The sequence below is a fragment of the Oncorhynchus gorbuscha genome, linkage group LG07 (genome assembly GCF_021184085.1).
Source record: "Oncorhynchus gorbuscha isolate QuinsamMale2020 ecotype Even-year linkage group LG07, OgorEven_v1.0, whole genome shotgun sequence".
Taxonomy (NCBI): Eukaryota; Metazoa; Chordata; class Actinopteri; order Salmoniformes; family Salmonidae; genus Oncorhynchus; species Oncorhynchus gorbuscha.
In genome coordinates this window covers 15,134,065-15,159,582 of record NC_060179.1, presented here as the reverse complement: position 1 = coordinate 15,159,582, position 25,518 = coordinate 15,134,065, and the positions used below count along the sequence as shown (strand labels likewise).

Here is a 25,518-nt window from a genome sequence, read left to right as displayed (position 1 = left end):
ATTAGGAAAAAAAATATTATAAGAAAATTCTAATATGGTCCCACGGCAGTGATTGGGGACATTGCCGTGTGTTGTCTTTTGGATGGGGTGTTAAACGGGTGTCCTGTCTCTCGGTGGTCACTAAAGATCCCATGGCACTTTTTGCAAGAGTAGGGGTGTTAACCCTGATGTCCTGGCTAAATTCTCATACCATCATGGACAGCTAATCATCCCCAGCTTACAATGAGCTCATTCCTCTCCCCTGTAACTATTCCCCAGTTCATTGCTGTAAATGTTCATGTGTTCTCAGTCAACTTACCTGGTAAAATAAGGGTTAAATCAAAAAAGTAAATGACATTTTCTTTTTAAATACCTTTATTTTATTAAGTCTTTTTATAAATCATACACTTATTAAGTATTTTTATAAATCATACACTTTATTATTAAACAATAATACATATTACTACACAATACATGTTTATATTCATAATTCTATTTTTATTCCTTTGTTAGAGAAAAAGAAGATCTTGGGAAGGGCATATTGTAACCCAACACCCCCATCAGTCTCCAAATCCCTGTCTTCAAGCTGTGAGTGGCTCAAACAATGTCTCTTCCACACTGGATCTCCGGGGCCTTCCAGGTTTCGTATGTTTTCTTTTCCGTGATAGATCAACTTTCTGGCCGTTAAGCCCAAGTTTGTCTTGAGGACAGAAGGGACCATCTTCGTAAATATTAACGGAAGAGAAAAACTCCCGTTTTTTGGCAGAAAAAGAGTTTTGAGGCAGCTCTTAGTGAAAATGTTCAATGTTGAATAGTCCGGTTGGAAATGTAACCCATATGTCTGTCACTCGTATCAATCACACCATTAAAACAATCATGTACATCACAAAGAATGGAATCGATGGTTTTGTCATTGTGGCCCAGACATGAAGGACACAAAACACATAGAATTGGTCTAGGAGACATGTTTTCTGTAGTTTTCTATGGTTTATCTGTGTTACACTTTTCACAGAACAAGTCGAACACTTACTTATACTCAGGCAGACCTACCCTGGAAATTACTTTTTCATTCTACAAGGGGTCATAAGCTCACTACCCAACAGCTCCATAAGTTCACTACAAAAATGACCAACTGTTTCACATTTTTCAAACACATTTTCTTTCAGTTCAAAAAGGTCAGTACACATCAATCATCAGGCCATTACTTTTTATTTGCTTTACTTCGAAGAAACAGCTGCACTATCAAGCATTACATAAGCACACTCTAAATAGCATGAGGACATCTGGACAGGATGTCCTTAAAAGGACATAAACACAGGACACAGGGACAGCTCATCACTTTTTAACACATACCCATGCTATATTCTCTCTGCCTGGGTTCAGTATGTGTGATGTTCAGTTAGCTAGCTAGACTGTTCTTACTTTGAAATTTCCCTAGGTTGTGTGTGCTTGCTAAAGACAATTTTGACTAACTTGATTGTTTCTGACATATGTACATATTTATTTGTGTGCTTTTATTAAATATGTATAACTGACACACTGCTGTTTTTATAGAAGAAGAGATGTACTTGTATCTGTGGTCAGTGTGAACTCTTAAGTACATATGGAAATTAATTTGCAAACAGATTCATTTTTTATTGTGGCATGGTGTCAGTGTGATTCAAACATATGATCTTCTGGTCTCTATCCATGGAATTTGTCCACTGAGCCACCAGGATGGAGCTATCATGCCATGTTTGTTTCTAAACTCATACAAAGCTGTTCATTTTAGTCTATTCAAACAGACCCTATTTCAAAAGAAACAAACACTAATTGAGACCAGGAGTGGCCACTTAACGAGATAGAGGATATACAGAGTTTTGTTGATGCTGACAACGGAATGTATATGTTTTTAAATAACATTCTTTGAATGTTGTTCAAATCAAATCAAATGTTATTGGTCACATACACATATTTAGCAGATGTAAATTCGGGTGTAGCGAAATGCTTGTGTTCCTAGCTCCAACAGTGCAGTAGTATCTAACAATTCACAACAGTACACACACATTTAAAGTAAAAGAATGGAATCAAAAACTGCTTCAGGCTAGGGTCATTTTTTCTCAATTTCCGCCTGATTGATGTGCCCAAAGTAGACTGCCTGTTGCTCAGGCCCTGAAGCCAGGATATGCATATAATCGGTACCATTGGAAAGAAGACACCTTGAAGTTTGTAGAAATGTTAAAATAATGTAGGAGACTATAACACAATAGATATGGTAGGAGAAAATCCAGAGAGCCCATGCTCTTACAATGGCAAGTATAGGGAAATAAATAAATCTAGCTCCCAGTATGCAATGCCTATGGCTTCCACTGGGTGTCAGCACTCAATGTTCAAGGTTTCAGGCTTGTTTCTTCCAAAACGAGTAAGAATAATGAGTTTTACTACAGGGACACAGTCTTGGAATTTTTTGTATGGGCACGCGATGAAGAGGAGACGCACCTGCTAATATCGTTTTCCTATTGAACATACTTTTTAGGGTATCTGAGGAGTCAATAGAAATGTATTTTGACTTGTTTTAACAAAGTTTAGTGGTAGATTTTTGGATTCCTTTCTCTGCTGTTGAACGAGTGGATTGCTCAAATTGATGACGCAATCTAAACTGACTTTTGGGGATTTTATCTAACAAAACGACACTACATGTTATAGCTGGGACCCTTTGGATGACAAATCAGAGGAAGATTTTCAAAAAGTAAGTAAATTTTTATCCGCTATTTGTGAATTTATGAAACCTGTGCCGGTGGAAAAATATTTTGATGTTGGGCGCCGTCCTCAAACAATCGCATTGCATGCTATCGCTGTAACGGCTACTGTAAATTGGACAGTGCAGTTAGATTAACAAGAACTTAATCTTTCAACCAATAGAATATAATTGTATGTACATAAATGTTTAGTGTCCATAATTTTATGATCACTTATTTGAATTGCGCTCCCTCCAGTTTCACCAGAAATATTCCTGCTAGCGGGACAATTAGTCCAAATAGGTTTTAAGAAATATATAAATATTATATTGAGCAATATCGAAGTGGCATTGGCTAAAATACAGTAGAATATAATACAGTATATACTTATGAGATGAGTAAAGCAGCATGTAAACATTATTTAAACATTATTAAATTGACTACTGTTCCATAATTAAAGTGGCCAGTGATTCCAAGTCTGTGTATATAGGGCAGCACCCTCAACCGAGTGGAAGCCAGCTATTGAATGCTATTTAACAGTCTGATTGCCTTGAGATAGAAGCTGTTTTTCAATCTCTCAGTCCAAGCTTTGATGACACCCTTGCGGATCTTCTTGGCCGTACTCTGATATCGGGTGCTGTAGGTGTCCTGGAGAGCCCTGCGGTTGAGGGAGGTGCAGTTGTAGTCTTTGAACGTTACTAATGTTTTGTGGTTTTTATGGAAAGTTTTCTTCATGTTGATTGAAGGCATAACTATGTCTGCTGTGGATGAACCCTCTTCTCCTTGACCTTATTCTGGTTGTCTTTCTGTCTTCCTCTCTTTCTTCTCCATTCTGAAGTGGTTTTTCACTCTGACTCTTTTCATGTGGACCATTTGTATTTGCTGGAGGGATATATGTTATGCAGGTGAATGAGGACCCAAAAGCAACTTGACGAAAACAGAGTCTTTAATCCAGTAAAGTAAATCTACAATCATAAAGCATAATTCCACTCGTAATGACGAGAACAGACTGGAGACTCGATCATGAACTGCAGGTTGCCTCGGGAAGGCACTTGAACGTAGCAGACTCAGACACCTGCTCACCATGCAGCATCTGAGGGAAACACGACACGACAGGGCGATACACAGACACAGCACGGTGAACAATAGACAAGGATCCGACAGGGCAGAAACGGAAAACAAGGGGAGAAATAGGGACTCTAATCAGGGGGAAAGATAGGGAACAGGTGTGGGAAAACTAAATGATTGATTAGGGGAATAGGAACAGCTGGGAGCAGGAACGGAGCGATAGAGAGAAGAGAGAGAGGGAGGAAGAGAGAAAGAGGGGAACGAACCTAAAAAGACCAGCAGGGGGAAAACGAACAGAGGGAAAAGCAAAATGACAAGACAAAATAAGACAAAACATGACAGTACCCCCCCACTCACCGAGCGCCTCCTGGCGCTCTCGAGGAGGAACACTGGCGGCAACGGAGGAAATCATAGATCACAAACGGTCCAGCACGTCCCGAGAAAGAACCCAACTCCTCTCCTCAGGACCGTAACGAAAAACGATAAAAAGGGAAACTAGGGTACTACTCTAAAAAAAAAATGAGACACGGGTAGAGAACTGAAAGCTTTAGAGCAAACAGGACCAAACAGGCCAGGAGAGTAACAACTAGGGACAGACTGAGACACAGCAAGGGCAGGAACAAGAACAGGAGAGATGCGATGGCAGGGAACAGACTGAGACCCAGCAAGACCAGGAGCAGAAGCAGAATTTTTTTTACCAGACTTCTTCTGCGCGCAGTCTGAACACGCAGCCACGAAACGGCGCGTGTCACGCTCCTGAGTAGGCCACCAAAACCGCTGGCGAATAGAAGCAAGCGTACCCCGAACGCCGGGATGGCCAGCTAACTTGGCAGAGTGAGCCCACTGAAGAACAGCCAGACGAGTAGAAACAGGAACGAAAAGAAGGTTACTAGGACAAGCGCGCGGCGACGCAGTGTGCGTGAGTGCTTGCTTAACCTGTCTCTCAATTCCCCAGACAGTCAACCCGACAACACGCCCAACAGGAAGGATCCCCTCGGGATCGGTAGAAGCCACAGAAGAACTAAAGAGACGGGATAAAGCATGAGGCTTGGTGTTCTTAGTACCCGGGCAATAAGAAATAACGAACTCGAAACGAGCGAAAAACAACGCCCAACGAGCATGACGCGCATTCAGTCGTTTGGCATAACGGATGTACTCAAGGTTCTTTTGGTCAGTCCAAACGACAAAAGGAACGGTCGCCCCCTCCAACCACTGTCGCCATTTGCCTAGGGCTAAACGGATGGCGAGCAGTTCGCGGTTAGCCACATCATAGTTACGTTCCGACGGTGACAGGCGATGAGAAAAATATGCACAAGGGTGGACCCCATCGTCAGTATCGGAGCGCTGGGACAGAATGGCTCCCACGCCCACCCCCGACGCGTCAACCTCAACAATAAACTGTTTAGTGACGTCAGGTGCAACAAGGATAGAAGCGGATGCAAAACGCTTCTTGAAGAGATCAGAACAACAATCATACGACCGGTGAGGAGGAAGGGAGTTGGTTCTGGACCGACTGAAGACCGTGCGCAGACCATGATATTCCTCCGGCACTCCTGTCAAATCACCAGGTTCCTCCTGAGAAGAGGGGACAGAACAAACAGGAGAAATAGCAGACATTAAACACGTCACATGACAAGAAACGTTCCAGGAAAGGATAGAATTACTAGACCAATCAAAAGAAGGATTATGACACACTAGCCAGGGATGACCCAAAACAACAGGTGTAAAAGGTGAACAAAAAATCAAAAAAGAAATGGTCTCACTATGGTTACCAGATACAGTGAGGGTTAAAGGTAGTGTTTCATATAATATACTGGGGAGAGGACTACCATCCAAGGCAAACATGACCGTGGGCTCCCTAACTGTCTGAGAGGAATGTCATGTTCCCGCGCCCAGGCTTCGTCCATAAAACAGCCCTCTGCCCCAGAGTCTATTAATGCACTGCAGGAAGCTGCCGATCCGGTCCAGCGTAGATGGACCGGTAAGGTAGTACATGTACTTGACGGAGAGGACCGTCTAGTAGCGCTTATCAGTCGCCCTCCGCTTACTGATGAGCTCTGGCCTTTAACTGGACATGAAATGACAAAATGACCAGCGGAACCGCAATAGAGACAGAGGCGGTTGGTGATTCTCCGTTCCCTCTCCTTAGTCGAGATGCGAATACCCCCAGCTGCATGGGCTCAACACCTGAGTCAGTGGGGAAAGACGGTAGTGTCGGAGAGAGGGGAGACACAGTTAACGCGAGCTCTCTTCTATGAGCTCGTGACGAAGATCTACCCGTCGTTCAATGCGAATAGCGAGTTCAATCAAAGAATCCACGCTGGATGGAACCTCCCGAGAGAGAATCTCATCCTTAACCTTAGCGTGGAGTCCCTCCAGAAAACGAGCGAGCAACGCCTGCTCGTTCCAGTTACTGGAGGCAGCAAGAGTGCGAAACTCTATAGAGTAATCCGTTATGGATCGATTACCTTGACATAGGGAAGACAGGGACCAGGAAGCTTCTTTCCCAAAAACTGAGCGATCAAAAACCCTTATCATCTCCTCTTTAAAGTTCAGATAATTGTTAGTACACTCAGCGCTTGCCTCCCAGATAGCTGTGCCCCACTGCCGAGCCCGACCAGTAAGGAGTGATATGACGTAGGCAATCCGAGCTCTCTCTCTGAGTATGTGTTGGGTTGGAGAGAGAACACTATATCACACTGGGTGAGAAAGGAGCGGCACTCAGTGGGCTGCCCAGAATAACATGGTGGGTTATTAACCCTAGGTTCCGGAGGCTCGGAAGAACCGGAAGTAGCTGGTGACACGAGACGAAGACTCTGATACTGTCCTGAGAGGTCGGAGACCTGAGCGGCCAGGGTCTCAACGGCATGCCGAGCAGCAGACAATTCCTGCTCGTGTCTGCCGAGCATCGCTCCCTGGAACTCGAGAGTAGAGTAGAGAGAATCCATAGTCGCTGGGTCCATTCTTGGTCGGATCCTTCTGTTATGCAGGTGAATGAGGACCCAAAAGCAACTTGGCGAAAACAGAGTCTTTAATCCAGTAAAGTAAATCTACAATCATAAAGCATAATTCCACTCGTAATGACGAGAACAGACTGGAGACTCGATCATGAACTGCAGGTTGCCTCGGGAAGGCACTTGAACGTAGCAGACTCAGACACCTGCTCACCACGCAGCATCTGAGGGAAACACGACACGACAGGGCGATACACAGACACAGCACGGTGAACAATAGACAAGGATCCGACAGGGCAGAAACGGAAAACAAGGGGAGAAATAGGGACTCTAATCAGGGGGAAAGATAGGGAACAGGTGTGGGAAAACTAAATGATTGATTAGGGGAATAGGAACAGCTGGGAGCAGGAACGGAGCGATAGAGAGAAGAGAGAGAGGGAGGAAGAGAGAAAGAGGGGAACGAACCTAAAAAGACCAGCAGGGGGAAAACGAACAGAGGGAAAAGCAAAATGACAAGACAAAATAAGACAAAACATGACAATATAGGTGAGTTTAGGGTGAGTTAGCAGGATTCAGACACACAAACAGCTAGTATTAGTAAATGCATTTAACCATAAGGACATGAAAATTCCATGGACGTCTACCTGTAGCAGAGAGTGACTCTCCCTCTTCAGATGCCCATGTTACTTTTGTTTTTCGCCAGAAAACCTTGAGTTGGGAGACTTCAAAATATCAGAAACTGAAAGCTGTTCATCAAAAGCCACCAATGTAACCCTCCTCTCGGTTCATCAGGAGGTGGTTGTGTTAAATGGTTCAACAGATTATGATGTCATCATCATCATAACTTACCTCTCAGCAGGTAACATATCACTGCTGCTATAATCACTGCTGCTATTATTATACCAGTGATTGAACCTGGACTCAGTCCATCTGAAACTGAAGGAGAAAATACAGAGTATCAGTTTTATTGTTGAATGTGATCCTGTGTCTTACAGTGAGGGGAAACAGTAAGAGTAAACTTTGTACCATCAGATAGTTTATCAGGTGTGATCTGCAGGTAGGTGAGGATCAGGTGTGTGTCTCTGGCAGTAGAGAGTTCACAGCTGTAGGTCCCCTGGTGGACCATGGTTAACTTGTAGAGCTGAAGGCTGCCAGAGTCAGACAAATTCTGAACCTGCTCCTTCCACTTGTCAACAACATACATCTGAGCTGTACCGTTGGTGGAGGTGGAGGTAAGGATGGTGACTATCTGGTTGAACGTCCAGGTGAGGTCAAAGTTCAGGAGGTCAGACTGAGAGATACTGCAGGGGATGGACACCTCACTGCTTGGAGATCCTTGGACCGGATCTGAAATTATGTCACGAGAAAGTGCCTTTTTAGCCTAATCTTTGCATTCTGTCTCACAATGTTGTGTTGTTTTGTACAGTTTGCAGCCAGATAAATATATTGAGGAATTTATTCATTGATTTATGAATTGATTGATTAATAGGTTGATCAACTTATAACCTTGCTGTTTCAGGGTTGCTGTCCTTTCTATTGTCCCAGAGGTCACGGTACAGATGTTGGTTTGGTTTCTGCTAAACGGCTTTGTGCTGGTGATGTCATAGAGTCCCCGGTCATGGGGTCAAATGAAAGGTCAGAGGGGGGGTCAGTTGACCAGTTGACCAGGTAGAACTGCAGGTGATGATGATGTCATCTGATAACTGTATGTCCACCAAGTGGACTGGAGCTGCAACAAAGTAGACATTACACATGGAGCAGCATGAAGTGATCATCATAGACAGACAGAAAAACATTCTGTACCTTCTACTGCTATGTTAATGAAGGACTCCTTGTTGCCTTTAATAGTGCTGGTGTAACACTTGTATCTGCCCTGGTCCTGGAGTGTGATCCCTCTCAGCAGTAGTGAAGCGTTTCCTTTGGGGATCTGGTCATTGAACAGGGCTGTTCTCCCTCTGTAACGCTGGCTCTGCTGTTTGAGCTGATCTGTACTGTAGTAGTAGGAGTGGATGATCAGGTCCTTGTCTTCTGGTTTCATCCAGTGGATGACTTCCTCACTGCCAGGCAGGAAGCTGCAGGGTAGGCCACAATCCTCTGAGAACACACAGGTTACATGGACGTCTGGAATTGAATTAACCCACGTTAAGTGGGTATCTGGACAAGAGAGGCTTCAAACACAGACTCCTATTCTCCCCAATAGTCAGATACCTTGATAAAGGGAATAGGCACTTTGTTTATATCAGAGTGTTATTAACCTGTTAATATTGTTATTATTGTTAATATTAACCTGAGTCTATTCTGTCATTGTGGTCTTCCTCGGTCCTCCACCCTCCACAACCACAGCACCTAACCTCTAACTAAAATCACAATCTAAAATAAAGACCCCAGTCAGACCTGAATGACTACACTTCCTTCATGCCTCTAATCATACCACACACCCAGTCAGCAATCATTTACATTGATAAGACAAGTTAGCCTGTCCCGTTTGGTATGTTAAATCACTGATCTTCCATTAGTTGTTCAAACATAACCACAGAGAGACTTCCTTGAGACCTCATTGTCATTCACATGATCACATGATGATTCATCTGTATATCACTTTGTCTACACTGAACAAAGATATGAACGCAACATGTAAAGTGTTGGTCCTATGTTTCATAAGCTGAAATAAAAGATCCCAGAAATGTTCCACACACAAACCAAAACATTTGGGGGCAGAAATTTGTTTAAATCCTTGTTAGTGACCATTTCTCCTTTGTCAAGATATTCCATCCATGTGACAGGTGTGGCATATCAAGAAGCTGATTAAACTGCATGCTCATTTCACAGTTGCACCTTGAGCTGGGGACAATAAAAGGCCACTCTAAACTGTGCAGATTTGTCACACAACACAATTCCACAGATGTGTCAAGTTTTGAGGGAGCATGCAAATGGCATTGGTATGAGCAGGCATAAGCTACGGACAACGAAAACAATGACATTTTATCAATGTCAATTTTAATGCACAGACCGTGACGAGATACTGTGAGGCCCATTGTCGTGCCATTCATCCACTACTATCACCTCATGTTTCAGCATGATAATGCACAGCCCCATGTAGCAAGGATCTGTTCATAATTCCTGAAAGATGAAAATGTCCCAGTCCTTCCATGGCCTGCATACCTACAAGACATGCCACCCATTGAGCATGTTTTGGATGCTCTGGAAAAGGTAATCCCAAACTGGGGTACGCGCAATGCCGTCGGGGGTACGCCAAATAAAAATGTGTTTCACATGTCTTTTTTTATAGAAAATTATTCACATTTTCAAGCAGGTAGCCTAGTGAAATAATTAACATCCAATCACACGTTCCTCTCTCGCGGGAAACTTTCACTCTTGCGCAGACATTTAGAAACGTAACATGACATTTTGAAAAATAAGCCCCCGATATGGCTTAAAAAAACAACAACCTTTATTTAACCAGGTAGGCCAGTTGAGAACAAGTTCTCATATACAACTGCTACCTGGCCAAGATAAAGCAAAGCAGTGCGACAGAAACAACAACACAGAATTACACATGGGATAAACAAAACATACAGTCAATTACACAATAGAAAAATCTATGTACAGTGTGTGCAAATGTATAAGAGTAGGGAAGTAAGGCAATAAATAGGCCATAGAGGAGAAATAATTACAATTTAGCATTAAAACTGTCCATTTTTTTTATGGAATCATAGTTCATTTGACCATGATAATCTTATCCATGACAAAATGACCATCAATCTGCCAATCTGTTATTTCATAAATGGAAAGTGAGGATGGCCAACAATAAACAGTAGTACTAACACAGAACTTAACAGCGCTCTGACTACAGTGCAGATGATGATGTTCAAGTAGAGATACAGGGGTGCAAAAGAGCAAGAGGATAAATAACGATATGGGGATGAGGTAGTAGGGTGTGTTATTTACAGATTGGCTTTGTACAGGTACAGTGATCGGTAAGCTGCTTGGACAGCTGATGCTTAAAGTTAGAGAGGGAGATATAAGACTCCAGCTTCAGTGATTTTTGCAATTAGTTCCAGTCATTGGCAGCAGAGAACTGGAAGGAAAGGTGGCCAAAGGAAGTGTTGGCTTTGGGGATGACCAGTGAAATATACCTCCTGGAGCGTGTGCTATGGGTGGGTGTTGCTATGGTGACCAGTGAGCAGAGGTAAGACGGAGCTTTATCGAGCAAAGACTTATAGATGACCTGGAGCCAGTGGGTTTGGCGACGAATATGTAGTAAGGGCCAGCCAACGAAAGCATACAGATCGCAGTGGTGGGTAGTATATGAGGCTTTGGTGACAAACCAGATGGCACTGTGATAGACTACATTCATTTTCCTTAGTAGAGTGTTGAAGGCTAGTACAATGCTGGGGAAAAAGGCCCAAAAACTATACAGACAATGACTTCATCAAACAACACTGTTTCACGACGCGTCAGTGACATGGCAGGAGATGTTTTGAAACAATTACTGTTTCGCAAACAAGCCAGTGAATTATATGTGTTGCAGTTGGATGAGTCAACAGACGTGGCGGGCCTGGTACAGCTCCTGGTATATGTCCATTAAGTTTATGGGGAGGGTCAATTAAGTAAGACATCCTCTCCTTCAAACCACTGGAAACCAGGACATGAGAGGATATTTCTAAAGTACTGGACAGCTTTGTCACATAAAATGGACTTTGGTGGTCAAGATGTGTTGGTATCTGTACTGATGGCGCAAAAGACATGACAGGGAGACATAGTGGAGCTGTAACGTGCGTGCAAGCAGTTGCTCCTGACGCCAGTTGGGTACACTGCAGCATCCACTGAAAGGCTGTTGCTGCCAAAGGAATGCCTGACAGCTTGAAAGACATTTTGGACATTACATTGAAAATGGTTAACTTTGTTAAAGCAAGGCCCCTGAACTCTCGTGTATTTTCTGCATTACAGGGACTCTCCGCAACTACATTCAATGTGCGGGACAAAATTGAGGCTATGATTAAGAAGTTGGAACTCTTTCTGTCTGCATTAGCAAGGACAACACATTTACACAGAAAAAAATTGTAAAATGTTTTGTGTGTAAATGCACTCAAGCTTACGGACAACGTCAAATGTGATATAGTGAAGCACCTGAGTGAGCTGGGGTCGCAACTACGCAGGTACTTTACCGAAACAGTAAACACAAACAACTGGATTCGTTATCCCTTTAATGCCCAGCCTCCAGTCCACTTCCCAATATCTGAACAAGAGAGCCCCATCGAAATTGCAAAAAGCTGCAAAAAGCTGTTCTGTGAAAATTGAATTTAATCAGAAGCCACTGCCAGATTTCTGGAAAGGGCTGCACTCAGAATTTCTTGCCTTGGCAAATCAACACTGATGCCCTTTGCAACCACGTACCCATATGAGAGTGGATTCTCTGCCCTCACTAGCATGACAACTAATAAATACAGGCACAGACTGTGTGTGGAAAATGACTTTAAAACTGAGACTCTCTCCAATACAACCCAACATTGCAGAGTTATGGGCATCCTTTCAAGCACACCCTTCTCATTAACCTGTGGTAAGTTATTCACAATTGTTGATGAACAAATAAGGTTTTATATGTAAGATGGCTAAATAAAGAGCAAAATGATTGATTATTTGTCACAAATTACTAAGGTGGGTGGAATCAGTCGCAGAGAGCAGGTTTCAGTTATTAGACAGTTTATTCTCCGGCGCACAAAACAACGGTCAACCCAACACACAGGGTGAATAATCCAATGCAGGACCAAAATAGTCCGGAGAATAAAACACAAGCACTACACCAAATAACAGGAATACAAAAACAATCCCGCACAAAACAAGGGCGGGACAACCTACTTAAATATAAGGACGCTAATTAAACTAAAATACACACATGTGAAACTAATAAGACAAAACCAACAGACAAACGAAAAAGGGATCGGTAGTGGCTAGTAGGATGGTGACGACGACCGCCGAGCACCGCCCGAACAGGCAGGGGAGCCAACTTCGGCGGAAGTCATGACATTATTATTATATTATTATTTGTGCCCTGGTCCTATAAGAGCTCTGTCACTTCCCACGAGCTCACTTGACAAAAGCTCACACTCATTCTTATGTTTAATAAATGTATCGTATAGTGTGTGTGTGTGTGGCAGGTTTACAATGATGGCAAAAAACAACATTTGAGAGTGCACTGACCCTGGTGCAGCTGGAGGTTGAATGTTTGAAGGGGTAAGTGACAATAAAAAGTTGTGACCACTGCTCTTGATCAACGTGTTCCAGTTCCCACCAATATCCCTCAACTTTGCACAACATTTCACAAGCAACACCCTGATCAAGTCTATGTGAAAGATATTTGTTGTGCTACGTTAGGCAAATGGTAGTCACACCAGATGCTGACTGGTTCTGATCCACTCCATTACCTTTTTTAAAGTATCTGTGACCAACATATGCATATCTGTATTCCCAGTCATGTAAAATCCATAGATTAGAGACTAATGAATGGATTTCAAATGATTGATTTCTTTATATGAACTGTAACTCAGTAAAATCTTTGAAATTGTTGCATGTTGCAATTTGGAAAATATTCTGACCCCTCAACATTTTTCACATTTTGTTACGTTACAGCCTTATTCTAAAATGTATTACATAGTTTTCCTCTTCCTCAATCTACACACCCCATAATGACAAATCCCCCAAAATATATATATATATATAAAACAGAAATTGCCTTATTAATATTATTCAGAACCTTTGCTATGAGACTCGAAATTGAGGTCAGGTACATCCTGTTTCCATTTATCATCTGTGAGATGTTTCTAGAACTTGATTGGAGTCCACCCGTGGTAAATTCAATTGATGGACATGGTTTGGAAAGGCACACACCTGTCTATATAAAGTCCCACAGTTGTGACAGTGTACATCAGAGCAAAAGCCAAGCCATGAGGTCGAAGGAATTGATTTATTACATTGAAATAAAATAGACATCAATGACAGGCACATAAACCCCCAGAGTTCGTGGGCCCCCCTGCCTTGTGGGGGCTGCGGGGGTGTCCGGTACTCCAGTGCCCCTGCTCCCTCGCCACACTTTCAAAGCTGATTATGCATGATCTGGAAATGCGTCCGGAGGTTTGGTGTGGATGGTGTGATGTAATTTTGGGGCCTCCAGAGGCCAAATCAAGCTACGTACCACATCGCTGTGCGTGCTTCGTAAACAGTACCAGTTTAGATAGATGCATGTGGACACATATGCATGTGTAGCATATGACAATAGCAGGATCATGTCAAGGATATCATGACAAATGAATACATAAATGAAACTTTAAACGTGATGATGAGTTGATCATTTGAATCAGCTGTGCAGTGCTAAGGCAAAAAAATATGTGCCCCCCTTTGAGTCCTCGAGACCAGGACTGAGAACCTCTGCTCTTCATTGGGACCTCTTCATCCGTAGACAGGCTTTCACAACACTCTGTATCTGAGGACAGAAAACATCACAAGACACAGATTTCATAATACTCAAATTAGACACCACTGAATACTATGTTACTATTAGCTTTGTCCTCACTTCTAGTGACTGGAACTACACAAAGTACCTGCCCTATCCAGAACAGCCTACCCTCTCACTTTGACAGTTGGGGCTGCTATCCTTTCACCCTCCTCCATGGCTGTTAGCTAGCTACAAATGCATTTTTTTTTTTACATTGATAAATACATCAAGATAGCTAGATAACTTCATATTAGCTAGCTAAGTTAATTAAATATCACCAGCTACCTATCTATAGAGTATGTGAAGTTGGTTAGATAGCTAGCTAGCTATGTTAGCAGCTCTTTTGATTTAGCCTGCACTGTAGCTAGTGTAAAGAATTGCTATTTCTTATGCAAGTGACCAGCCTACTGCTAAATACATAGCAACGTATTTTCACAGTAAAGCATGTTGGATCCCCTACAGGATAGCTCCCACACACACACACACATACACACACTAACTGCCGAGGACATATAGATAAGACTCCTACACACATTGGCAGAGAGAAACAGAATAGGGGAGAGACAACCTTGACTTGGAGACAAACCAGCGCACACACATAACCTCCTTTTTCTAGCTGAACATTGTGTGACTGAGAACAGGCATGGAGGGATTCTACGATGACGGACAGACAACTGAGCCAATGACGGAAGACTACACCCCAGCTTGAGCCTGAACCAATCCGAAGAACCGAACTCCTAGAATCAACCTACTTTCTGTTCTGTATTAATTGCTTGTGCAAACGATTAGCGGGGCTTTTTTGTTGGTTCCTCATGAGCTAATAGAAGGGCCCGTATATACGCTGTACCAGATATTTTTACTCTGAATAAAACTGTCGCTTGTCATACAATCTACCACCTTGTCTGCATAGATCCTTGACCGGCTCACCCCTCTACATATCCTTTTATCAACACTAGTTAGCTAATAATACATGTTTTTTTTATTACATTTTCAAAATGTGTTTACTTACTTGAATATGTTCACCCAGCTATGTGGACAATTGGAAACAGGGCAGCAAGGTTTGTGTAACGGTTCTCTTCTATCTCCTCCTCTGACGAAGAGGTGGAACAAGGATCGGACCAAAATGCAGCGTGATGATGATTCATGATATTTTATTGAAGGAAAAAACTATACATGAAGAAACTACAAAATAATGAAATATGAAAACCGAAACAGCCCTATCTGGTGCAAACACAAAGACAGGAACAATCACCCACAAAACACTCAAAATATGGTTCCCAATCAGAGACAACGATAAACACCTGCTTCTGATTGAGAACCACTCCAGACAGCCATAGACTTTGCTAGATACCCCCACTAAGCCACACACCCAATACCTAACAAAACCCCAAGACAAAACACACCACAATAAACCCATGTCACACCCCGGCCTGACCAAATAAATAAAGACAAACACAATATACTTCGACCAGGGCGTGACAGTTTGTTTGTCACCAGAGTGTTTTGGAGCATATTACTATTGAACTATTTACTCATTTGTGTTGTTGTCTGTTCACACTGCTATGCTTTATCTTGGCCAGGTTGCAGTTGTAAATGAGAACCAGCCTACCTGGTTAAATAAAGGTGAAAAAAATAAAAAATAATATTCAGACCTTCATACAAACTTGCTATGCTGAATTCTTGATGCACAATGTGCTGTTATATGCTGCCAGCACGCCCACAAGCAAGCCACTCTTGGTGGCATAAGTGGCACGCGCCAATTTACCGCATGCTAGTGAACACAAGCCATAAGGCTTTATATCTTGGGCTTCTGGAAAGTGACTGAAAAAGTGCCACAGCTCTTGAAAAAGAAAAGTATAAAGGAGATATCAGTGAACATATGCCGTGGTCAAGGCTACGACGTTGCCAGTGCAATGAGTGGAGCTTCCTCAGGTGTTCAAAAGCTCATAACAGAGTCAATTTGCACTTGTGTTAATGTTTCTATGACAATCAATGCAAAATGTATGGCGAACAAGAGATTTAAATGCATTTTTATATGATTTGATTATTTCGATCAACACTAGATTTTTTTTATGCAAATCAATGTTTGTTAAAGTAGGCCAGATGTTTTTAGAACAAATGCTTACCTTATGCCCAACCTTAAAGTAAGACCAAAAGGGACAGTTTTGTTTCCATTAATTTTAACGATATAGCCAAATTTGACTTTGTGGCTGAGGCAACTTGTGGAAACCCTACCTAGCAGTGGTGATATTACGAACCGCATGTTACTGAATACACTCTACAGGTGTTGCTGTGAGTTTGACAGGAAGAGACTCTTGACAGGAAGGGAATACACTCTGTCCATCAGTACACACTTGAAATATGACCAAATCCTTTACAAGTCTGACACTGTAATGGTTTGGGAACGAAAGCTCTAACAGAGTATCTTACAGTACATAACCAAGCTTCACATACAGTGGGGGGGAAAAGTATTTAGTCAACCACCAATTGTGCAAGTTCTCCCACTTAAGAAGATGAGAGAGGCCTGTAATTTTCATCATAGGCACACTTCAACTATGACAGACAAAATGAGAAAATAAAATCCAGAAAATCACATTGTAGGATTTTTACTTAATTTATTTGCAAATTATGGTGGAAAATAAGTACAGGTATTTGCTAGGTAGGTATGTATTTGCTCTTTATCATAAAACAACAGGACTGACAGACTTTCTTCTTTTTCTCCATTCACCCAGCGGGTCAGATGCCGGGCACCAACCACAATAGGAATTTTCTTCAGGTATTCAACCCGAACATCTGTTGTCCTCCCTGAGATTACTCCTTTGACGGGTGTTGAGAGACTTCAAGTGGAACCGTTAATTCAGTGAGTGGTCACAGTTTAGTACAGTTTAGTCACTTTTGTTTATTGTTTTTGTTGCAAGCCTGGAGGAGCATACTGCTAACATTTGCCAAGGGGTAAATAGCCTGAAGGAGAATACCGCTATCATTTGCCAAGGGGTAAATAGCCTGAAGGAGAGTACCGCTATCATTTGCCAAGGGGTAAATAGCCTGAAGGAGAATACCGCTATAGCCTGCAGGAGAATACCGCTATCATTTGCCAAGGGGTAAATAGCCTGCTGCAGGCTAAGAAGGCTGGCTGGAAAAGGATAAAGAAAGTTGAGGATGAAAAACCACATTCAGATGTGTCATTTATCTTGTCTGATACAAGGGCTCAAGTTCTGTGTGTTTGTCTCTCACTTTACTCTTATCACATAAGCCGTACAAGCATCCCATTCTAGTAATAAAGGAGACAATATGTTTTTTATTTTAAATATGATACTATTTGTAATACAAAGAAGACATGTCTGTCTGTAATCTGGATCTAGTTGCATGTCATCATCAACAAATCATCAACAAATTGATCATATCAGTAGTTTATTGTTAGTCATTATGTTCTTCCTATCTTGACTAATTGATTACACCAGAGAGATTTTAGCCACTCTGGTCACTCTGGCCGAGGAGTAGGGTTGATCCAAGCATTCTGACCTCACAATGGCAATCAAGCGCCCAAGCTAACTGGATAAAGTTAGCTAGCTTGCTAGTTACTTCCAGACAGAAATGAGGGAACACATCACTCTAACCATTTTATTTGCCCTAGCAGAGCTGGTTAGGCTGTTCTCATGTTATCCAGAGTGTTGGTGACTGTAACTGTGCTGCTGGCAACAATTTATTTACGCTTTTTTTGCTGATGTTTACTGACACAGTGGCTAGTGATAACTATGGATTTGAGTTTTTTTAAACAGACAGAGTCAAAGTCAGAGACATACAGAGACAGACAGAAGGTAAAGACTGTTAAAACAACTCAGACTGTAATGATGGTTGTTGCTCACCTCCCCCCTCCATGGGTGTGGCAGTCCATAGCAGAATCACTACCGACACCAGACCCATTAATGTCATAATAACATGAACACTGGCCACCTTCACGGAAACCACCAGGGTTATCATCGTGGATACAAACTCCTCCCTGTCTTATTGCACTGTGCAGAATCTGGTACGAGTCTACAGAACGGAACGCTGCTTGTCGAATCCGCATCCAGTATCCATCTGTCGTTCTGCCCCTGAACAAGGAAGTTAACCCACTGTTCCCTGGAACATCCCTGCCTGCCAAACCCTCCCCTATCCCGGGACGACACTGGGCAAATTGTGTGCCCCACCATGGGTCTCCCGGTCGCAGCTGGCTGGAATAGAGCCTTGACTTGAACCAGAATCTCTAGTGGCACAGCTAGCACTGCGATGCAGTGCTTTAAACCACTGTGCCACAGGAGGCACCTGTTCCCAGACACTTCTGCCCAGATGTACAAAGAGTCTGGTGGACCAACATGTCAAACTTGGCCTTCATTAGCATCGGCTTAATCTACCAACCAATAATCTCTCACAACCCCTCACAACCTCTTGCCTCCATTTGCAGCCACGCCTCGCAGTCTTGTGATTCGCTAAAATTAAATGACAAATACTTTACTCAGTAGGTCACTCCCATAGAATTCTATGGTCAGATATACTTTGAGACAAAGTTGAATTAATTCAGTCAGCATACTGCCCCATCTGTAAACAGCCCATCTATCTACCTACCTCATCGCCATACTGTATTTATTTATTTATCTAGCTCCTTTGCACCCCAGTATCTCTACTTGCACATTCATCTTCTGCATATCTACCATTCCAGTGTTTAATTGCTATATTGTAATTACTTTGCCACCATGGCATATTTATTGCCTTAACTCCCTTATCTTACCTCATTTGCACTCACTCTATATAGACTTTTTGTTTTCTTTTGTTCTACTGTATTATTGACTGTATGTTTTGTTAATTCCATGTGTAACTCTGTGTTGTTGTATGTGTCGAATTGCTATGCTTTATCTTGGCCAGGTCGCAGTTGCAAATGAGAACTGGTTCTGAACTAGACTACCTGGTTAAATAAAGGTGAAATAAAATACATTTAAAAATTGTGTTTATCATTGTGCTTGTGTTGCTTCAGCACAACACTGCCATCGATAGACAAATCTATAAGTTGTACATTTTACATTTGAGTAATTTAACAGACACTTGTATCCAAAGCGGCATACCTAAGAAGGTTAACGAATCAAATGTTTTGAATTTACTTTCCTATTTACAGAGGATTTTTTTTTTTTTTTGTGGATGCCATGGAAATCACATAACATTTTCATAAATATTGTCAATTTTAATAATTATTAGTAATTATTTCTGTGTTATTTATATTGTTTTATTTTCTTGTCTAAGAAATACTAAGGAAAACCACTGTTCTTTAATACAGTGATTCTCAACTGGAGGGTCACAACTTTTATTTAAACATTATTTTGAAGGTCAACCACGCTTATTGTTGCTGACGTTACACGTGCAGCACGTCTGCAGTGGTGAAAATGTATGGCGAGCTAGGTTCAGTCTCGATGGGCTTTCACGCTGCACACACTCACTGACCAATACAATAACGTTCTCGCCCCACCCACACTCACTGACCAATACAATAACGTTCTCGCCCCACCCACACTCACTGACCAATACAATAACGTTCTCGCCCCACCCACACTCACTGACCAATACAATGACCAATACACCAATACAATAACGTTCTCGCCCCACCCACACTCACTGACCAATACAATAACGTTCTCGCCCCACCCACACTCACTGACCAATACAATAACGTTCTCGCCCCACCCACACTCACTGACCAATACAATAACGTTCTCGCCCCACCCACACTCACTGACCAATACACGTTCTCGACCAACTCACTACAATAACGTTCACTGACCAATACAATAACGCCCCCCCACCCACACTCACTGACCAACTCACTGACCAATAACGTTCTCGCCCCACCCACACTCACTGACCAATACAATAACGTTCTCGCCCCACCCACACGAACATATCCAATGAAATGACATATTTCTCGACACAAACAAACACTGATCCAATAAAAATACTTAAATGTGACATGTCCAATCAGATAATACAGATCTTCTTCTGACAGCTATCTTGATTGACAGCTAACTATGATGACATGTTCTGCAGGCATTGCACATGTGGATAGTTAACTGTCATTTAACTCAAATAGGCTAGCTGTCAAAGTACAATCATAGAGACGTTTTTAAAGCGTGCAGCTCCCTCTTCAGGCAGACAGCTCGGCCCCTGTCAAGAAGAGAAAATACCTATATAAAATGAGAAGGCATCTGGACACCAAGCATCCATGCCACAAAGATAAGACAGCTGACTTTAATTATTATTTTTTAATGATCTGGAGGCCTCACACGATTAATTGAAGAATGTATCAACCGTACAAGAAAAGGCCCTTTGCTCACCTTGTGACCCAGCGCATTGCTAAGTGCAAAAAAAGCCCACACCAGTGCAGGGGATCTCATACTCCCTGCTGTGATTAATGTGTGCAGTGAAATCTTGGGAGTAAGCCACCAATTAACTTAAAACCATCCCCCGATCCAATGACATCACGAGGAGGAGAATCCAGGACATGTCTGAGGACATAACACTCCAGACATTACACATCAGGGCAAATGGCCACTATGCACTGCAGATGGGTGAATCCACAGATGTGGCTAACCATGCAATTCTAATGGTCTATGTCAGACATGACTGGGTGAATAACTTCAATGAGCATTTCCTCAACTCATGTTACTGGGTATGTATTATTTCCTTCTTGCACCCACCCACCCACTCACTCACCCACCCACCCACCCACTCACTCACTCACTCACTCACTCACTCACTCACTCACTCACTCACTCACTCACTCACTCACCACTCACTCACCACCACTCACTCACCACCACCACTCACCACCACCACCACCACTCACTCACTCACTCACTCACTTTATGGAAACCTGCTGTTGCTGTCCACTTAAAGTTAATTTAACTGTACTTATGTTTCTTGTCTTCTATTCTATTGCTGAACACAAAGTTGTTTCATTTGAATGGTTACAGCAATTTACATTAATATTATGTTACTCAACGTACAACAGGGCATTGGATTCTCATTTACAACACTGTAATAGACTGGTAATTATGTTGCCAATCAAATGCTGGAACAAAATGTGTATTTACAGTTGGGTTCTGGAATCTGATTTACAGTATTTACAGATACATATTTACTGTAAGTTACTGGTATCCCATTTACAGTAATTTTCTGGCAATTAAGTTGCCAATAAAGTACTGTAATAATGTTGATTTACAGTGAGTTACTGTTAATTTACGGTACTATAATATATTTACAGTAAGTTACTGGTGCCTCATTTACAGTAATTTACTGGCAATAAAGTGCCAATAAAATACTGTAATAATGTTGATTTACAGTGAGTTACTGTTCATTTACTTTTCACAGTACTTTGTTGGCAACTTAACTGCCAGTAATTTACTGTAAAATGTACAGTACATTTCTATCATTGTAATTACATTATTGCCAATTGAGACACTGTGCAGGCTCTATAGCTTCGTGAAATGTTAGCCTTAACCTGAGAAAGTGACGACCAAATAGGCCTACCTATAAACATGTGTCCATTAGCTAAAGCAAAGCCATGCCCTGCACCTTAGAAAGCATATCATCGTTTCGATAGACATGTAGCCGCATAGACATGTTGCAATTTCAGGACTATGGACAGCGGCCGGTGGTCTACTTTGTGGGGCCCAGAGATATTGTGGCTAGTGATCACCATGGAATTTAGTTTTTTGAGACATACAGAGATAGACAGAAGGTAAAGACAGTTAAAATAACACCGACTGTAATGATGGTTGTTGCTCACCTCCCCCCTCCATGGGTGTGGCAGTCCATAGCAGAATCACTACTGACACCAGACCCCTTAATGTCATGAGAACCTGAACTCTGGCCATCTCCACAGAAACCGGAAACCAGACACCAGGGTTACTGTCATGAATGAAAACTCCTCCCTGCCTTATTGTCCTGTGTAGAATCTAGTACGATCATGCGGCACTGAACGCTGCCTGATGAATGTGGATCCACAAACCAGTTTAAGATGCAATACACATGAAAACCAGTAGATGGGGACCTTGTCCCAGTAACAAGTACTCCTTGTAACAGTCTCTTCTGGACACACATCTTAGTACTGTATGCAATTGGACAATTACCGCAATTTCAACTTTCCTCTTTGTCCTCCCCTGGGTCAATGTTCTCTCCTTGATTCAAGGAATTACTAAAGTTGATATGGCTGATCCCTCTTCTCCTTGACCTTGTTGTTGTCTTTCTCTGTCTTCCTCTCTTCCTTCTTCATTCTGAAGTGGTTTTCCACTCTGATTGTTTTCATTTGGACCATTTGTATTTGCTGGAGGGGGATAGGTGAGTTTAGGGTGAGTTAGCAGGATTCAGACACACAAACAGCTAGTATGAGTAATTGCATATAACCATAAGGACATGAATATTCCATGAAGGTCTACCTGCGGCAGAGAGTGACTCTTCCTCTTCAGGTGAGATGTTGTTTTGAGACCTTGTGGGCTTTTTGGATTTGCACAGAAAACCTTGAGACAGGAGACAGAAAAATATCAGAAACTGAAAGCTGTTCATCAAAAGCCACCAATGTAACCCTCATCTCTGTTCATCAGGAGGTGGTTGTGTTAAATGGTTCAACAGATTATGATGTCATCATCATTGTCATGACTTTGGCCTCTTTGGGTCTAGCAAGCCACATCCCCCTCTCCCTGCCTCCCCCTTTGCTCCTTCAACTAGGCTGCTGTGGTCAGAGAGACGTTGTAAATTCCTGAGGATCTCCTCATGGACACAGTATAGAGAGTACATTTTCATAGAGAACAAAGCAATTCCTTCCACCTCACAGAACTTGAGGTACGAACAAATTTCATGTTCCGGAGAAAGTATAAAAGATCGGTGAAGAATCCAGCTACGAACTGGTCCGTTTGTCACAACTTGGGGAAGCTCATGGGAGACGGTGTGGCCGCATTACCATAACGCTGTTTATATAAAAGCCTCAGATATTAGGTTTACGTCTAATTGTTGTATAAGATGAATGAGTGAGGATGATACTGTTTGTATAATTGTGTAATATGATTTTGGACTGTTTAATGAAGGAAAACTCAAAAAGGGGATTGGAGTTATCTAAATCAGAGGACCGCCCCTGAGCCCAGTTAGGGTCAGACATCCTGAGACAGCCCTTTTCTGCCATTCCCAATAAAACCCAACTTTGAGAAATGATCAACAGACCATGTTTTTCTCCATTAGGGGAGGACAAAGGTTGTGGACCATTGCTGAATCTTTGAACCATAACACGTGGTTAAACTCTTAGACTATCGATACCGACAGAATAAGAACAAGTCTTTGATATTAATTACTAATCTGTAGCTAGGAATTCGGTATCATTGAACGCAAAGAACGACAACCGCCAAAACTTCCATTCTATAACAAATTAATGAATGTCACTCTGAACTATCTCCCCTCTAACCGAGAGAGAGAGAGAGAGAGAGAGGACGAAACTCTCCAACAGAAACAAACTTTTCACCAGCGAACAAGATGACACCCTGAGCGTAAATATATACATATCGATTGTTCCCAAATGAGTGAGCGTTCATGTGAAAAGGATTAGCATTTCAATTGTTATAATTGTCACTCTGTAGTGATTTCTTAGTCGACCCCCACTTCCCCTTTTGTCTAACAAGCCGCCATGCTGGTTTAACCCACTAGGTCACATTCTCATTTCATGTAACCACATTTACCTTGTTTGTTTGTTTATGCATTTCTGTGAATTACTTAGTTAGTAATAAATACATTATTTAAGACAATTGATGTATGGATGACTCATAGTGAAGATTGGGTTTGTGCAGATAACCAACAATTTACGATGTTTGGAATGAGACTATCGTGAGGTAAAGTAAATAATTAATTAATCAGAAGACTATGGATCAGATATGAAAATAAAAAATTATAACTTTGTAATCTGAATATTTTTCCTTGGTGCCCCGACTTCCTAGTAACTACGGTTACATGATTAATCAGTTTGAACGTGTTACACTAATTACAGAGAATCTTTGATAAAAACTATAAGTCTTCAGTTTTAATGATAGTAAAGACAACATCATCATAACTTACCTCTCAGCAGGTAACATATCACTGCTGCTATAATCACTGCTGTTATTATTATACCAGTGATTGAACCTGGACTCAGTCCATCTGAAACTGAAGGAGAAAATACATCAGTTTAGTATCAGTTTTATTGTTGAATGTGATCCTGTGACTTACAGTGAGGGGAAACAGTAAGAGTAAACTTTGTACCATCAGATAGTTTATCAGGTGTGATCTGCAGGTAGGTGAGGATCAGGTGTGTGTCTCTGGCAGTAGAGAGTTCACAGCTGTAGGTCCCCTGGTGGACCATGGTTAACTTGTGGAGCTGAAGGCTGCCAGAGTCAGACAAATTTTGAACCTGCTCCTTCCACTTGTCAACAACATACATCTGAGCTGTACCGTTGGTGGAGGTGGAGGTAAGGATGGTGACTATCTGGTTGAACGTCCAGGTGAGGTCAAAGGTCAGGAGGTCAGACTGAGAGACACTGCAGGGGATGGACACCTCACTGCTTGGAGATCCTTGGACAGGAGCTGAGATGAGGTCATGAGAAAGAGCCTTTTTAGGATGGTCTTTGCATATTCTGTCTCACATTGATGTGTTGTGTTTGTACAGTTTGCAGCCAGATAAATATATTGATGAATTTATTAATTGATTTATGAATTGATTGATTAATAGGTTGATCAACTTATAACCTTGTTGTTTCAGGGTTGCTGTCCTTTCTATTGTCCCAGAGGTCACGGTACAGATGTTGGTTTGGTTTCTGCTAAACTGTTTTGTGCTGGTGATGTCATAGAGGCCCTGGTCATCCACGTTGATGCTGGTGGAGTTCTGGATGGTTCCAGGGTCAAATGAAAGGTCAGAGGGGGGGTCAGTTGACCAGGTGAGTTTAGGCTCAGGGTAGATACCTGTAGAACTGCAGGTGATGATGATGTCATCTGATAACTGTATGTCCACCAAGTGGACTGGAGCTGCAACAAAGTAGACATTACACATGGAGCAGCATGAAGTGATCATCATAGACAGACAGAAAAACATTCTGTACCTTCTACTGCTATGTTAATGAAGGACTCCATGTTGCCTTTAATAGTGCTGGTGTAACACTTGTATCTGCCCTGGTCCTGGAGTGTGATCCCTCTCAGCAGTAGTGAAGCGTTTCCTTTGGGGATCTGGTCATTGAACAGGGCTGTTCTCCCTCTGTAACGCTGGCTCTGC

The 25,518-nt window shown here is 42.2% G+C and overlaps 1 protein-coding gene across 1 annotated transcript; it reads right to left on the bottom strand.

Annotated features, from left to right (window-relative positions):
• Positions 1-8,319: 8,319 nt before the first annotated feature.
• Positions 8,320-9,753, bottom strand: LOC124040478 (CD276 antigen-like). The gene is made up of 3 exons (XM_046357699.1): positions 9,729-9,753; positions 8,522-8,839; positions 8,320-8,447 (listed from the first exon to the last, which is right to left on the bottom strand). The coding sequence occupies exons 1-3, from the start codon at positions 9,751-9,753 to the stop codon at positions 8,335-8,337; spliced, it is 456 nt and encodes a 151-aa protein (XP_046213655.1). The 3' UTR covers positions 8,320-8,334.
• Positions 9,754-25,518: the final 15,765 nt, after the last annotated feature.